Here is a 17,256-nt window from a genome sequence, read left to right as displayed (position 1 = left end):
GCACCAGGTTGGGGAGCGCCCTGGTGATATCCCTGATCCAGGCTCCAGGCAGACTACACACTTCCCTATGATGAGGGTCAACTCTGCATATTGGGCCCTCTGTTCCTTTCAGAATGGAATCACCTACTACAATGACCCTTCTTTCTTTCTTATCAGAGGCAGTCTTGAGGTGTGAAGTCGACCGCTTTTTCCTATGTGGCCTTGTAGGTGGGCCTTGCACCACATCCTCACCTACCTCTCCTTCAAGATCCAGGGCCTCAAACCTATTACAAAGGGACACCTGGGGAAGCGGGGCAGGAAGGGAGGAGGGCTGCCCACGACGCCGAACCGGAACTCGCTTCCAACCCTCCTCATCTTTTTGGTCCCCTACCTCTGGGCAACAGCTCTCAGGCCATCCCCCTCTGTCTGAGAGGGCAGGGGGTCCATCCCCTTTTGGGGGGTATCTCCCTGGAGCTGTTCCAACTGGCCAGCCAGGGAGTTACTCCACCAGTCGATCTCCCTTTCACACTCCCTGATGCTCCTCAGCGTCTCAACCTCCTCCTTAAGTTTAGCCACCAAGCTAAGCAGATCTTCCACCTGCTCACACCTCACACAGGTGGAATGCTGTCCTCCCTCCCCCGGCGGTAGCAGGCTCTGGCACTCCCTGCATCCAGAGACCTGAACAGCCACGGTTAGGGTTGGGGTCTCTGTCTGAGTTGTTACAGTCCTCTTACTGTTAGCTCTCTTTCTGGAGACGACCATATTGGTCAGCAAAACGACCTACCTGTTCTTCCCTGCACCTGGTGGGCAGTGTCGCTGCCCTTTCAAGGGCTCTTTCAAGTCAAGGGGCAGGGGAGTGGTCGCCGTCACCGTGGGAATGCCCCCCCCCCACCACGTCAGCTGCTCTCTCACAAGGGCTGCTGGGACTTCGGGAATCAGGAAACGACGGGAAATGTCGGGAATCACGATGCCTCTCCGCTATCCCCTCTGATTTACCTAATCTCAGTAGAAGCTCGCGGTCGCTGTAGCGTGCCGGCTGCGGCTCTAGCTGGGCTAGCTCCAGTCAGCTGACTGAATGCGAGTAGCGAGTTTCAGCCGAATTTAAATCTCCCGCCGTCACCGTGGGAACGTCCCCCCCGCCACGTCAGCCGCTCTCTCGCAAGGGCTGATGGGACTTCGGGAATCAGGAAACGTAGGGAAATGTCAGGAATCGCGATGCCTCTCCGCTATCCCCTCTGATTTTCCTAATCTCGGTAGAAGCTCGCGGTCGCTGTAGCGTGCCGGCTGCGGCTCTAGCTGGGCTAGCTCCAGTCAGCTGACTCAACCAGTTAAAAACAAAAAACAAATAAAACAAACAAAAAACCACCAAAAAAACCCAAAACAACCCCAAGACTTGTTACAATAACTGTTGTGCTTCATATTCACTTCTGGTCATATGCAAAAGGATCAAATAATCCAAGAACTACAGGAACTGCAGAGATTCAAACACTGTGTTAGTGTAATAAATGCCACTGCTTCATTTAAAGGCTATTGCAAATATGCAATACATGTAAGAATTACTAATCTATTAGCTACCAGAAAATTAGTTTTACTGGCTACATTTCTTCCATCTAAGCCCCCAAAGATACAACTGGCTATGGATTTTGAAACTGTTTTGTCAGCTCCTTTGAGAAAAAGGACTGCTAACCCAAAAAGTTTAAACACCTTTCATTGACCAGAAAGCAGACCTAGTCATTGTACTGTATATCTCCTACCTCCCTTTGCTCAGGTGGTAGCAGAGCTTCTCACAAACCCACTGGGAGTTTGTAACACATACAGACATTTGTTTTGTGCACCCTGGTGTGAGAGAAGGCCACCACGTGTTAAGCAGAACCCCACACAATGCAAGCCAAGGAGGAATGGGCTCTCTGACCCCAGCATCTCTGCAGCTCTAACACAGCAGTTTCTCTGCAATGAGAGGAAACCAGCAGTTCTCTACAAGCTGAGAAATGGGGGGAAGCTGTAAGAATTCCTCCTTATTAAAGGAAAGTGAGCTTTTCAGCAGTACGTATGGATATAGGTGTTTAGATTGTAATAAGGAGAAGAAAATAGAAAGGAAAGCAGTAATTCTCAGTATTACACTGGCGTTCTTTGGAGCCAGTTCTACCTGACATAGTTACACAACAGGACTGCGATTTCCAATTTTACAAATTTACTGACTTATTAGTTTTAAAACTCTAAACTTCTAGAAATTCTAAGAACTGCAATCAGTCACTATTACTATCTCTTAGAATGATAATAGTAATCACATCTAGGCATATTAAAACACAAAAGATTCTTCACATTGAAAATCAATACATATATTAGCAAAAGTATTATTTCCTGCAGATCCAGAACTGACCTAGCTTTTCTGCATCACTTATTTCTGTCTCAGTTTAGTACCTCCCCACTCTTCCCAAAATATTAAAAAGAAAAAAAAAAGGAGAAAAAAATTAACCAAGAGATTTGCCAACTTATTTCTGCAAGCAGACATAGGACTATGCAACCATACCTGTCAGCATGTCAAGACTCTTAGCATAAACTAAGTCGAAAGCAAGTTGGCAAGCAAAAGTCATGAAAATAAAATTCCAGTGAAGGATTACATTATCACTACACTAAGTCACTAGGAGAGTATCCAAGATCTCTGTAGACATCCTGACAGACCAACTTTTCTGTATTTCCTCCAGAATCATGGAAGAGGAGATAAAGCAACAGAAGCGCCTATTTCTCTTAAGACTGTCTTTTCTAAGATGTTCCACTTGAAAGATGCAAGGCTCAGATGGAAAAGCAACTTACCCCCAAGTCTGACAACCCTGTTGTGCATAGGCACATGCTTGCCTGCATGACAACTCACCTGCAGCAGACTACTTCTTTCATGTAGAAGTAGGACAATGAAAACTACTGTGCATCCCTCACTAGTCCTGAGCATACAGACTGACAGCTAAGGCACATCAGTTGTGCCCACAGCAGCTTTTATAATAGCTTATCTGTCTCAACCTCTGTTGGTAAGAATGATTAATGACCCACACAGAACAATTACTAGTTTTTGCTGACTCTTGAAGCAAAATGTTTTTGTAATGCTGGACTTCCTGATGCAGAACTGCTGCATTATCGTAAAGGTATGCTTCAGAGCACTAAAAATTAAGAAGCCACTTGAAAATTGGACACACTTTGAAGACACTTTCCCTAAAGACAAGATTTTGTTATATTGGAAAGAGCTCTTGTATTATGCCATAAATTCATCTGTTTCAGCCATGCGTTAAAACTTAGGAAACTTGTACCACAATGGCCTCTCTTCAACAGCTGGCAGGAGCAGATAGTATAAAGGAAATATCCATAAAAGGTTTATAGCATGAAATTCCCGTAATAACTGCATGCCTTCCTTTTAGTAGTTAGCAATTCAGTGCATCAGCCATCCAGCACGGAACAGGGATTCACAGGTTTCATTTGCCTGATGTCACCATCTCAAGAAATAAATCTGCTGTATCACAGCAGCAAGGAAGGCAACACCTTCCAGGTTCATGCCTCACCTCCAGTTTCTTGTCTTACTGTTGTTGGTGGCAGCACTTCCCAGATTCACAGGAAGAGATTAAAAAGAGGAACAAATTCCATTTTGTTTTTGAAAGTAAATGGGGCAGATAAATCTTTTCAGAGAAACCTGCATCCCACTACAGAAGCAGAAATATCATTTGGGAAGCCTTGTAAAACATTTTTATAAAAAAGTTAATCATTAGCTAGGACTCCTCTTCAGAACTGAACTCCTCAAATTTTAAACAGGCTTGGCAGTAAGCAGACCCGAACTGTTCTTCTAGGACAGCAGCTTAAGCTTTTAGCTGGAATGAAGAACAAAAGGCTTTTGGTCAAATAACTCCAGTAACATTTCCGTTATGAATAAATACCAGAGATGTCTGCTACAAAACTGCATTAGGTAGTAAAAATATTCTTCTGTAGGTCTTATAAGCCTTTGAAACCAGCTCCTTGAGAAACACTGGTAAGCAGTGACTACATCTGGAAACAGAATAGCAAAACACATTTTCTGTCTTCACAGACATTTTATTCATTTTCTACCACAAGATTTCTGGACATCTGTTTTTGGGGGTGAGGGGCTGTTACATTTTGGGGGGAGGTTTTTTTTTGCTTTGGGTTTTGGTTGGTTGGTTGGATTTTGCTTTGGGAGAGGGGGTGTCACTTGTCTATTTGTTTTGTTTGGTTTTGTGCCTTTTTTTTCCCCCTCTCACAGACTCGTTTTTCTCACCAATATTGTTTTTAGAAATAAAATATGTCTTTTAAATGGCAGTTCTAAGAGAACAAAACAGAAACAGCAGGTTAGGATACCAGGATTAGAGAAACTGAGGAAGCAGAAATAAAAGAATAAAGACAAAACACTAGCTGCAGATCAGTAAGTTCAGAAATCGGCAGTATCTTTTGATTACATCCAAAAGAACAGTTCAAAATGAAGCACGTAATCTAAAAAGTGGCAAAGTACTTTGCAAACAAAAGGGAATTGAGATTATTTTTGCATGTTCAGCTCTGTACTGTTTGATCTTTTACAGCAATTTGCACTGTGATTACTATCTAATACTGGTTTTGAGGTAGTTCAGAACAACTGCAAGACATCTATCTTGTTATCAGCTTTAAAGCCCTAGCTGTCTTCATTACCTTAGCAAAGCCATAGAAATAATGTAGGTAGGGCAGGCAAGGCTCCAAATGATAGTTTAACCATTGTTTCATTTCACAGACTACCTTAAATCACCCGTCTTAATGAATCTTTGAAAAAATATTCTCAGTGAGTCAAAACACATGCCAAGTCCCACTGTGGATATTACTAAGGGTACTGTGAGAAGTTTAAAACAACTAATGTCCAAAGAGCTCAGAAAAACACGAAGTGCTTCAGAAACACAGTCAGGAGTTCCATTGCTTCTTTCCCATCTCAGAGCGCTGAGGACACTACCTTTCTTCCAGTGTGGAGATTGTTTAGACAGACTTAATCTTTCCCCAACCTTTTACCCTGAAAACCAAACTCATCCAAAATCCAGTAAATACTCCAAGACTGAAGAGATTTTCACTGCGGTTGCTGCAACATCTGCAGCTATGATCTGACCAAAAAGAATTACTCTTCATTCTAGCTTCTCCATGACAACTGCATCAGACTGATAGACAACGTGTACATTTGCATAGCCTATGCAGAAATATGAAGTGTCTCTTCAAGTCCTTATGCCTCTCAGCCTGAAGAAGCAGCTATCTCCTGTCCTGCCTACTGTAAAGAAATCTCTACACATGTTCCTCTCACAGGCATTCCTATGAGACAAGAAGCATACTAGCCTGAAGAAACCAAACCATGCCTTCAAACTGTTTTTTATTGCGATTTTATTAAACAATAGGTAAAAATTAAAATTCACTTGTCTAAAAAAAACTCCCTTTAGTATTACACCTCTTTTATAACACAATTTTCTTGTTGCTTTCAGCAACATCAGAATTAAAACAAACTCATCCAAAAAATGAAACCAAATTCAATCCAGAACACCACTTTGGGACTAAGAGAAGTCAAAATACTCAGGAATCATTACTCCAAGTACCTTATCAGCTGTAACTGCTAGATCCTCATATTACTCTACAATTTCACAACAAACATTGTGTCTCTTGACCTTCTCGCTCACTTTCTTAGCAGTTTTTCAACCCTAAAATACTTTCAATAGCCTGCAGCTAGTCATTTGAAGTCAACACCGCTAACCATTAGAACATTAGAAGCAAATTAAATACAAATAAAAAGCTAAGAAACAGACTTGCATCATTTCTTCCAGCTAATAAAACATGCTTACTGACAGAGGAGAAGCAGAAAGGGAGCTCCTTTTCAGTCTCAGAAGCTGCATGTGTTTACAATATTCAGGCAGGTATTTAATTAAGTATTCACTATCTCATATTGCAAGAAAATGGTTAACAATGCATGAGGAGTTTCTCAAAAGCATCAAATAGTTTGAAGTGTTCATGGGGTAAGGGACAGCAATGAAATACCTGATTACCACCAACACGTATGCAGCACACACTGGCACTTCTAGAATTAAAGGTGCAATAAGCTTCCCTTGAAATAATTTTTGTATGATTTTATGTAATAAAGAAGAGATTAGGCAAGTTTTCAGGTGTTAAAGAGAGTTGGAAATGCTTTCTCTAGTAATAAAGACAATGACTTATTATCCTCTTCACAGCAACTCGGGCTTTCCTCAGTGAGGTCAGATTAGTTCTTCCACTCTACCACACAGGACTTCATTGTCCTGCTAAAAATCACGTTTTGGTCAGGAGAGAAGACCTAAACTCTGTTTAGGCTGGCCCAGCTCATTTCTAGTTGTGCATCTTATTTTCGTTTTAAAGAACATGCACTTATTTATAGCTGTCTACCTGTAAGCAAACATTAGCACACATCAAAACCCACTGAAACACACTCCTAGCCAGCATTACAGGCAGCATGCACACTAAAAACTTGCATTTGAGTGAATTCCTACATGTCAGGAAACCCCTGTTCAGCTCAAGCATATAGGACTAAGAGTTACTGATGCAGTATGAGGACTCAAATTGTTAAAATCTCTCAGAAATGCTAAATATAAGAGATGTTAAAATCTTTAGATACTAAAGCAAATTATAGCTTATTTCCATACAGTTACAAATCAGGTGGGCAGATAACCACTGCCACAGAGCATGGAAAAAGCAAAGAGAAACTGATATTTTCCATGTTTACAACAGTGCTCAAGAATTTTAAAGTCTGTGGATTATCCATAAACAGCTCAGTAGTCTTAAAAAGCAGCATTCAAATTCTCATACTTTCAAAAGAACCATCATGCGCTAAATTGTGGTGATGATAACAGACTTATTTACAGGGCACTGTCAAACCAAGTAACAGAAGCAATACAGAAGAAAGGAAATTCTGTTGCAGACATATATGCAATGCACCCATGTGACTTAAAAATGTTTCCAAATACTGACTCAGATACTCCTGTGAATCAGATCTGAGCTTTCAGTTGGGTTAAGCACCTTAAGTTTTTCTTGTTTAAAATGTGACTTATAAACCAGTTATAAGTTATTACCAATGCACTGCAAAACCTTTAAACGTGAGTGAAGAGCTCCAATGATACCAGAAGATCTTTTTCAGAATCAGTTTACTGCACTGCTCCAAGTGTCCAGAGTTCCCCATATTTTTCTTTCTTAATACCAACCTATTCCAGGTCCCCAAATAGGCTAGGGACAAAATTATTTCAAATTTTAGATGGTTAATTCCAGGTACACCAGGACATACAAGAAGAAGTACAACATGGTTTGGTGTTTACGAATGTTAGGCAGGATACATTTATCTCAATCATGATTAAAATCTCTGCCTTGGTTAGTCATTACTATCTCTCTGAAATCAAACTGCAACACTTGAAGCAGTTTGCTGAACCAATATTTAACTGTGTTTCAGAAGCCTGACACGCCAAGTCCCCTGATGTTTTTGCCTCAGACTTCAGGGTGATCAGTATTGTACCCACGCAGTGCTGTCCCCAAAGAACAAAGCCAGGAAGTGATGAAGGTTTCAGAAAAAGCCTAGAGCCTCTGCCAGAAAAATTGCCACATTGTGACCTACTCATTAAGACAGCTTGTAGTCACACAACAGTACACCCTCAACAGGAGTGGAGATTGGGAAAAACAGTAATTATCCCAGTAATTGGAGAGGCACAAAGCTTCACTAAAGTTATCTAATGAATTTCAAATCTTTTCAGACTCACCATACTATTACAGGTTGTGCATTTCAATGTACCAGCACAGACCAGTCTAGCGCAAGTGAAAAACTAGCAAAGCAAACTACTTGCATGTTAAAATGGTGCTACTTCAAATAAAGCTTGACCCGGTAAAATACAGAATGGAACAGCTGTACTACTTTGAAGTCCCAAACACTGGTAATATTAATAGGAAAACAACTCAATGGCAAGCTAATTGAAGACATCTAGGAAGGAATCTAAAAATCAGCAGAACACATCCTCAATGTGTATTTCTACTAAAATCTCTGTTACTTGAGTAACCAACATTACCACATGTTTTGGGATCTCTTAGCCCTTTTTAGAAACACTACTTTATGAAAGCCCAATATTTGACCCATTTCTATGTCTGCTTTATTTTATGAAGACAAGTGATGAAACTATTGTATCAACATAAATGTTGGCATATAATTTCACCATTTTATCAGATTAAGCTTTTTGACTCTAGAAATGGGCAAAGTTCAGGTTTTCAGGGTTCTAATGTATCCAAGCCTACAGCTACTTTATGCTTTTCTGCAGCTCAAATATGCAAAGCCCAGTCATTAGACCTGGCCAAAGAACACCCAGCACTTGAACTGGACATTGGTCACCTGCAATTTAATGCAGTAATTTAATGCAACATGAACACTGGCAGTATTGTTCTATCCCACTTCAAATCAAAAAACCCCCACCACCATTACCACCCCACCTCCACTCCCCCCCAAAAATAAATAGAGCTAATGAATGCCAGAACTAGATTAAGTCATACAACATTTTAAGTTTCTCCTTTACCATCAACCTTTACAGTGACAGAAAGCATCAAAGAAGTCAGAAAAGAAAGTCTGAACTTCTGCTTTCTTACAAATTACTAGAAAAAATTGTCAGCTTGACAAATCGCAACAGAGCTGTTGATATAAAAATTACAATTCAACCACCATATACAAGCTTACAAGAATATGGTGGAGTTATTTGCATGAAGGAAGATGCTTAATTTTGTATTCCATAAGCAAACATTTTCAGGAGACAAATAGAGGGCTATTAAGGGAGGAAATTACAGTACTGCTGACAGAACTAGGTAAGCACTAATTACATTCTATTATCATACGTTATTGCAATATTTGATTAGTGAATTAAATCTTAGCTCTCCCCCTCCCCCCCCCCCCCCCGAATTAATGTAGTGGAGGAAATAGAACATTTAACCTTAATTATGAAGACTTTGTAGGATAAAATTACATGTCTCATCAGCCATGGCCTTACGGCTACAGACAGATGAGTTGTATAGTCTGTTCAGGGAATCCTAGGATTTAAGTCAGAACTAACAGGAACAATAAACGTAATAGTCTTATATCAATCAGCTTTCCCCTGGAAATCAGACATATAATCATAGCCAAATAAAAAAAATCCTCATACAGAAGAGAGCCATTTTAAAGCTATGCTAAGAGGAATTTTATAGTTGTTCTTCAAAATTAGCCATTTTCTTGTATTAGCCAGGAAAACAAACCCTTTTCTTGAATTCAGCTAGAATTGAGAGGACAACTTATTTTTGCTCTGAACATTGAGAGCTGGAGTCTCAGAAGGCTGGGAAAAGCAAAGCAAGTCCAAAACCTACTGTGTATAAACAGAGATACCATATGAATGCACAAAATAAAAGCACAACAGTTTTCTTGCCAAGGAGCAGCAGATGGCAACTCAGAGCAGAAGTCGGCAACAACGGTAAGTCATGAGAAAATGCCCATCAACCAATTGTACACCAGTCCCACTTTTTACAAGGTGGGACTGAATGATTTCACCTGGGCAAGTCCTACTTGTAGAAACCCCAGGTCAGGCATGGTTGACCATCCCCAGAAGCAGCTGTTTTGCTTGAACTCCCAGAGGACCTCCCTCAAGCTGCGCTGCCAATCTTCCTACCACCTCCTCCTCCTCCAGCCACCTATTTTGCACACTGGAAACCCCTCCTATACAGTGGCTTCCTTTAAGGAAGCCGGGGGAAAGAGCTGTTCTAAAATACAGGAGGAAATTAGAGTTTTTACTAACAAAACCAAAATTGTTCATATGCACAAAGTCACTGGTTTGACTCTACTCAGCACACTTACTAGCAGTGCCCGAGATGGCTCACATGCCCTTCATACCATGCCATATCCTGAATGTCCCCTCACAACTACAGAACAGCTGGATCAGCCTGTGTAAAGCCAGCTCCCTAAAAGAAGAGTTGTCCCTCATGCCCTTCTCTTACTGTTGTTCTTACAGACGACTATCTGTCAAAGTTCAATGATTCTGGCCTTAATTGCCTCTCCCTCACACCACCCACCTCACAGATATTTCTTACTAATAGCTCAAAGAGGGAAAAAATCCTTTGGAAAAAAACCCAACAAACTGATAAGGGTCAGAGCTTAAATTAAATATTCCAGTAAGCAATATGCATCTACTTTTTTCCTCCTCAGCAACACATTATACTCACTGGACTACTATAACACTGCTTGTGTTTTTGAACTTTGTGTTACTTGGAGAACTCCTTTCCAGTCATAAATCACTGAGAAAGCAGGAATACAACTAAAGAAAATAAAAGCACAACCTCTGGCTCTCGGAGAAGTGTAAAGCAAATGTGAATGACCTTGCAATTGTAAAATATGCTTTAAAATAGATTAGCCATTAGTTAGCTCTAAATGCTGAACACTAATAGTTATGTACTTTAAGTAATCTCAGATAGCTAAATGTTGATCTCTCCTGCTGCAGAAACAAATCACTCCCAGTATTTTACAGTCGCCATTACCTGCTTTTGTAATGTTTTGCAAGACTGCTTCCAACATCAGAATTACTAGTAAAACTAGTAAAACTGAAAAGTTTTCCTATCATTTTTCCCTTTGTAATCTCTGCAAACTCTGAAATTTGGCAGATGGCCAACCAAATAAGGAGGTTTTTATAAACACAAGAATGTGTGGATATTCTGCGCTTCAGGGGCTTTTTCAAGACCTGTATAATCAGAGGTTCTAAATGAGGAATACAATTGACAGAGAAACACCTTGACAGAATGGAGTAAAATAAATGTGTTTTTACAAAGCCACAGTTAACTGTAAAGACTCCTTGCTGAAACACTACTGATATATGGAGAAATGCTAAAAGAGCTAAAATCTGAACTGACGAATCTATAAACCATATGAAGCTTATTACGTCATCTGATACCAGACTTCCTTCTCTTTAGCTACTGTAATCACATTTCTAAATAACAACCCCTGGTTACGAGTCTCTGATGATTCAATGCCTAGGTGCTTGAAATAACTTTGAAAAACTGAGTCAGAGGAATCATTACGCAGGCATAGGACTCTCACCAGTTTACGAGCACAGACATCAGAAACCTTGCACTAGTAATTGCTCCAATGCAACATAAACCCACTTTATCACAAAACTTTAGAAAAAATCATCCTGTCAGGGAGAAAAATAAAAGAACAGAAAAACCTGTATCTTAATAAAATAAGATTCTATCAGCTCTTGTGCTCACCCTAACATCTCACTCCAGGTCAGGAACCTCCAGTAAATTTTCATTACCTGGCATTTTCACCTTCTTTAGCCATCTTGTTGCCCCTTAAAAATAAAAACAAAACCAAACCAAAACCACAAAGAAAAGAAATCCCAAACCAACCACCACACCAAAATAATATGAAAAGTCCAAATTTTCACATCTACTTAATTACAGTTAAAAAAAATCCCCCAACTTTTCAAGTAATTGAGACCATGAAAATCAAAATTCTTACTTCACTTTTCGTTTTATTCCATTACATCCTACATATATATAACAATTGTAATCTCATTCTTTTTATTACATCTTGCTTTCCTGAACTTAAATAGTGGAACATGCTGAATGGGTTATGAAATAATCTGCACAGAAACTCATTTCAACTCACAGATGTATTAAGATTTACTAAGTGAATATTCTCTTAAGATGCAGTTTGCTAGAAAAGCCTACTTTCAAAGTTAGGACAATACAGAAGGCAGACTTTCAGAATACAAAGTTTGTGTATTTTGGGGGGTTTATCACAGAGGGAGTCACATTTCCCAGCTGCAAACAGAACAAATTGTTTCTGCCTGATTCATAATGCAAACATACAAACAGCTTCATCATGGCACAAAGGAAAATTTGAAGCTTCGTTTCACTAATAAGAGCAATAGAGAACCAAAAAGAAAGCTGAAAGGAAGGATACACACTTAAGCAAAATAATCTTTATTTGAAGTCTAATGCGTTATTCTTCCTACCTGAAATTTTTACATAGAAATAATTATTTCCCTAACTGCAACTACTAGAACCATGCTAAATTCAACTATACCTGCTCTAGGGACATTCACAAGGATAATGCAACATGATTAGATGAAAAAACAAAGCCTTCAACAACATTTCCATGTTTTAGAAGTATTGCTAAGCTATACCTCCTTTAAAATCAGCATATTCAGTCTAAGCTGGGGCTTTTTCCCCCACAAAAAGGGGCCAGTCCTACAAACGGAATCAGATACCTGGGGTCTTAAAGTAGACAAAACATTGAACAATTAAGAGTTTAACAGTGGGATACAGGTGCCCCTGAAGTTACAAAGAAAAATTTGCTGCAACTGACACTAAGATGGGCCCAACCTTACAAAGATTATCAATACCTGCCTTGTGAAATACCTAGCTTGAAAAAGTAACATCACCAACTTCAGTATTACTCCTATAAATCAGAGTTTATTGGCTCCTAGTTCCAACTCTAACTGTTAAACTAAAGCCCTCACCGCACATTAGAAGCACAGGTTCCAAAAGAATTGTCTTGACTGCCAGCGTGCACATAACCTATCAACTTCTTTTAATATCACCACCTCCTTCTGAAATTAGGACTCCAAAAATGGCAAAACATCAGTCTTTTCAATAAAATGGCTTGCCTGCATTTAAAACAATAAATAACTCCAAAAATAGACTGAGGTAGGGAGCACATTATTTAAAAGTCAGCATATCACTTCCTGACATTTCCAGCTCTCCCTATTCAGTGAAACTCAAAAACAAAAGAAAGGGCAAGGATAATGCTGGGACTTTGCAAACTCTAGTGGGAAAATAAGAGGAAAGGCCAGATAAGTCAAGGAGGTACAAACAAAAGAATGAGAATCTCATCTGTGCCTTTTGCAAGCAATTATCACAAACACATTTACAACATTGCATTTTCTTTGTAACTGAGTTTTGAATTTTTTTTTAAGCTTTATTCTTTTAGGCTCAGGCACTTTTTGCCTCGTTTTGTAATACAGAGTTGAAAATAAGGAATTAGTAAATTCAAATCTACTTCGAAGGAAGCATCCAAAATAAAGCATCTAGCTTAATGCATCAGTTCTTAAATGTGGATACGAAACTGCCTACCTCTGACGTAAGGTTCACCTAAATTACAATAAAAGTTTGAAGTCAGCATCTCTTCAACAATCATTTTGGGTTGGGTTTTTTGTTTGTTGGTTGGGTGGGTTTGTTTGGTTTTTTTTTTTTTTGGGTGTTTTTTTTTTACTTCCTTCAATTTTTAGAGCATATGACCTTGAGCAAGACTTTAGGGAATCACAAAATCCACTACCAAACATACAGTAATGATCTGGCCAAAGAACTACCACCAGAAGTCTCATATCCTCCGTTTCCCATTTATATCTCCAACCTTTAACACGAAAGTCTCCCACTCCCAATTTTATCATCCCACCCAACCTTTCGCATCAGCTCTGAGCAAACTTTCAGCCACGGCACCTTCCTAGAACTGGAGAAAATGGCCCCTCTCTTTCCGTTCAGTTAATTTTGCTACTTCAGCAACTTACAGTAGCTCACAGACTGGCCTGGCAAGTGTCGGAGTCAACTCCTGGATGTAAAGAGAGCACAGGATGAGTAGCAAGGACAGCGAAGGAGCAATGCTTATTGCTAAATCAGCTCACGGCATCAGACACAGCCTCAAAAGCCTCCAGAGTACTTAGGGCCTACTGACAAGTTTCAACAAAAGCCTCTCCATCAAGCTACAAGTTACAAAGATGTTAGCAAAGCAGGAGTGAAGGCCTTTTTGTATCAAAAAAGTTCTTTCCCCTAAAAGCTGTTATTTTTTACTTCAGTAAGAAATCCAGTGAGTTTGAATTGTACAGGGAAGATCCAAGCAGATTAAACAGAACAGACAGCAAGTTACACAACTGTAGACAACGTCTTCATACTGGAAAACTCTAGGAACATAATGGCTGTAGTTTTTCACAGTGGGAGGCAAGAAGACTGACCAGGGTTCACAAGCTAACTATAGTACTCCCTTATTTCCTCTCCATCCCAGGAAACCTCACACTTTGATAGAAGCATTTTTAAGTCTTGTAGACAAAACGGTAAAACTGGAAACAGAAGCTGGGCAAAAATTTAGATCCAGAATAAAGTGCTAACAGCAAGAGTTGATGGTTTAAAAAAAAAAAAAAATACAACAACAAAAACACACACACAAAAAAGACAGGATTTTCCATCGAATGAAGACTGAATTTTCCCTGGCCCTTCTTGGAAAGTGTATTCTCATTTAAACAGGAATTAATTCAGGAAGTGCTAATAGCCTGTGCAGTGCAGGCCAGGCCTGACTGTCAGTCACCCCCACCAGCTATATGGGATTTGACACCATTAAAGTTTAAGAAATTCACACTCGCACATTAGATAACAAATTATAGTTAAGTTTTGTTAACTTTTTCATACACAATATAAATGCACTTTGCATATTTCTTTTCAAAACAAGCTGTTTTGGAAGGAGGCAAGTAATTTATTTGCCATTAAAAAAAAAATAAATATTCCCAAGTGAAATGGTGACTGGTTAGTTGGCCAAACTCCTAGAAAGTGTTTCTTGAGTAAGTTACTCCCTTACACTTAAAGAAGTGTATCTTTCACTATAGCTGACATTTGCATAAGTTTAACAAGTTAAAATCCCAAGCAAGGCAATTCACAAAGAACCACCTATCTCCCAGGTGACGCTCAGAAAATGAAGCAAGCTTCTCTTCACTACTGCTGTCAGTTACCAGCATAGTAAAATAACAATAAAATAACAGTTCTTTACTATCACTTCCCAATTTTAACCTTCATGTTAATTACTAAAATTTTCAACATGTAGAAAAAGAAAAATAAATCTTTCTTGCAAGAAAAATCCTGCATCACCTTATTTAAAGCTGGTCCTGATTATGAAGTTAGAAATTCTACACCCTTCAGCCTGAGCCTGTAACAACTCCAAAATATTAATTAAAGAAAAGCAAAATAAAAGTTTCCAAATGTGTGAATAAAACACCTTCATGGGTCTGTCACAGAACACAGGATTGCATTAACATAATGTACCTCAAAGACAGGGGAGAAACATTAAACTACTTTTTGACAGTATGAGGACTCAGGACTTCGCATTATGTAGTGTATGTGCACACAGAAGTAATTTTCTTGCTCCCTACAATAGTTAGGTTGATCCACGTTATCCATATACACATTCCACAAACCAGTGGAAACCGCTAATATTAAAACTGACCCCATCAACAATATTCTAAAACCTCAACAGGGCATAAAGTTCACTACATCAATACTTCTTAAACTGCCTAAGGGATTTTGAAGCCTAAAAGCAAATTCTCTGTGCTTCTAGAAAAGTTTACCAAAACATGAGTAAGCATCAGCTGAAATGGCTAGAGAGGCAGCTACTTATCCATTAAATTCGACACATTTAAGATGAAGAATTTCTCCAGTACTGGTAAGTGCAACACAGGTAGTGTACAGTATGAGAGCTGTCTCAACAAAAGGAAGTTTTTGAACTGCTGGCCAAGTTTATGGAATCAGATGACCCAAAGCATTACTTCAAATAGCAAAAAACCCTTTCTGAGATATTTAGACAACTTACAGATGACATTTACTAGTGGATGTTAACTCACACCTACGCAAGCAGAGACGCTTTCAACAACCAATATAGTAAATAAATACTGTTAATTTAGAAAGAGACCAGTTTCAGACAGGATGAGCTAATTTCGACTGTCGTATTAATAACAGATACTGTTGAAGAACTCAACAAAATAATTTCACTTCCTGCTTTTCTTTCTTAAGATCAGACCTTACTATTAGCAGGTCGCACCCTACAGCCTTTGGGCTCCCACAAGAGACACAACACACCCACCGCCCAGATGCCACTCGAGGGGGGCTGCATGAGTCGTCCTGAGGCGACTGGGAGGCCGGGGTGGGGGGGAGGCCGCCAGGACACCCCGTCCCCAGCCTTGCGGCGGGGCCCGCCAGCGGCCGAGGCCTCTCCCGCCACCGCCGCGCTCCGCCGGCCAACACCGATCCACAGGGCACTGTGGAAGCGGAACAGCAGCCCTCGGCCTCCGGAGGCTTTTCGACCCTGCAGTCGCTCTGGCCGAGCCGGGGAGCGGCGGAGCAGAAACAGCAGAAAACAACTTTCCCCTGCTCCAGACTGACGCTACCCCACCGAGCCCTCCACACCAGTCAGAAGGGCCGGGCAGCGGCGGCGAGGCCCGAGCGAAGCGCGGCAGGAGCAACCGGCCCACTTCTTCCTTCCCGCGGCCGCCGGCGAGGGGCAGGCCCCAGGGAGGGGACTGGCTCCCCCGACCCGCAGCCCGTCCCGTCCGCCGAGCCCCTCCACTGGGCCTGCAAGACGCCCGGGGTTCCGGCGCAGGGGGCGCCCCGGAGCCGCCTCACGACCCCCCGGGCCGCGCCGGGGGCTGCTCACCTTGGTGGCCATGGCGCTGCTGGTGCAGGCTGGGCTCCCGGTCTCCCCTCCCCGCCGCGGGCCGCGGCTGCTCGGTCGGTGTGTCCGGCCCGCCCGCCGCCGCTGGGCCGCGCAGGCGGCTCTTCCTCAGCGTCCCCCGGTCGCTACCGCCTGAGGGCCGTTGGGCGGCTCCGCTGCAAGCCCCAGCTCTGAGCAGGCGGGGGCTGATGTAGCCGCAGGGCGCTGCCCCCTCCACACCCCCCTGCACGCCTCCGCCGCGGCCGCCCCTTCCCTCGGCACAGCTTGGCTCGGCACTGATGGGCATCCTGGGGGTAGGGGGGTGGCGGGGCTGTTTGGGTCCTCTGGTGCGGGAGGGGGACCGGTAGGAGAACTACCGCGGGTGCTTTCAGGGGCTTCGCTGAGCTGTCAGCGTTTGCCCTCAAATTCCCCCCGCTCGGGGAAACGCGGGAAGACGTTATCTGTCCCTCGGTTGCTTTTGAACAGAGATTTGGAAGCAATTGTATAGCAAGGAAAGCAATTTTCCCTCGGCCAGGCTCACTGCGGCTGTTAGTGGGATGTGCGTCGTTCATGACCTCCTATTTCAGCTGGGCCTTAGTGTACAGCAATTAGTAACAGAATAAAATAACATACAGGAGCTGGTCAGGGTCAGTAGCATTCCTGTTAGGTGCTCTGCAACCGTCTCATAAAAAATGACTGTGACCCCACTTGCTTTCCAGCCTGCAGGAGAGATGCAGTGGGAGGCTAAAGTGAAGGGGATGGGAAAATGTGGCAGCAGGGATTGTGCAAGGTACTGC

At 41.6% G+C, this 17,256-nt stretch overlaps 1 protein-coding gene across 2 annotated transcripts in view; it reads right to left on the bottom strand.

The window, feature by feature from the left end:
- SNX9 (sorting nexin 9) overlaps positions 1-16,774 on the bottom strand; it is a 66,890-nt gene extending 50,116 nt beyond the window's left edge. The window contains exon 1 of one of the 2 annotated variants that reach the window (XM_061378275.1): positions 16,463-16,774. In XM_061378275.1, the coding sequence (XP_061234259.1) occupies positions 16,463-16,474 (12 nt within the window). In that variant the 5' untranslated portion in view covers positions 16,475-16,774. The remainder of the gene's footprint in view (positions 1-16,462) is intronic. The other variant, XM_061378274.1, reaches the window with a different exon arrangement.
- Positions 16,775-17,256: the final 482 nt, after the last annotated feature.

The sequence above is a fragment of the Neopsephotus bourkii genome, unplaced genomic scaffold (assembly GCF_033783945.1).
Source record: "Neopsephotus bourkii isolate Nb327-2 ecotype Australia unplaced genomic scaffold, CSIRO-AGI_Nbou_v1 NB_1765, whole genome shotgun sequence".
Classification (NCBI taxonomy): Eukaryota; Metazoa; Chordata; class Aves; order Psittaciformes; family Psittacidae; genus Neopsephotus; species Neopsephotus bourkii.
Note: the sequence above shows the minus strand (reverse complement) of the source record. Positions and strands in the feature narration are given on the sequence as shown.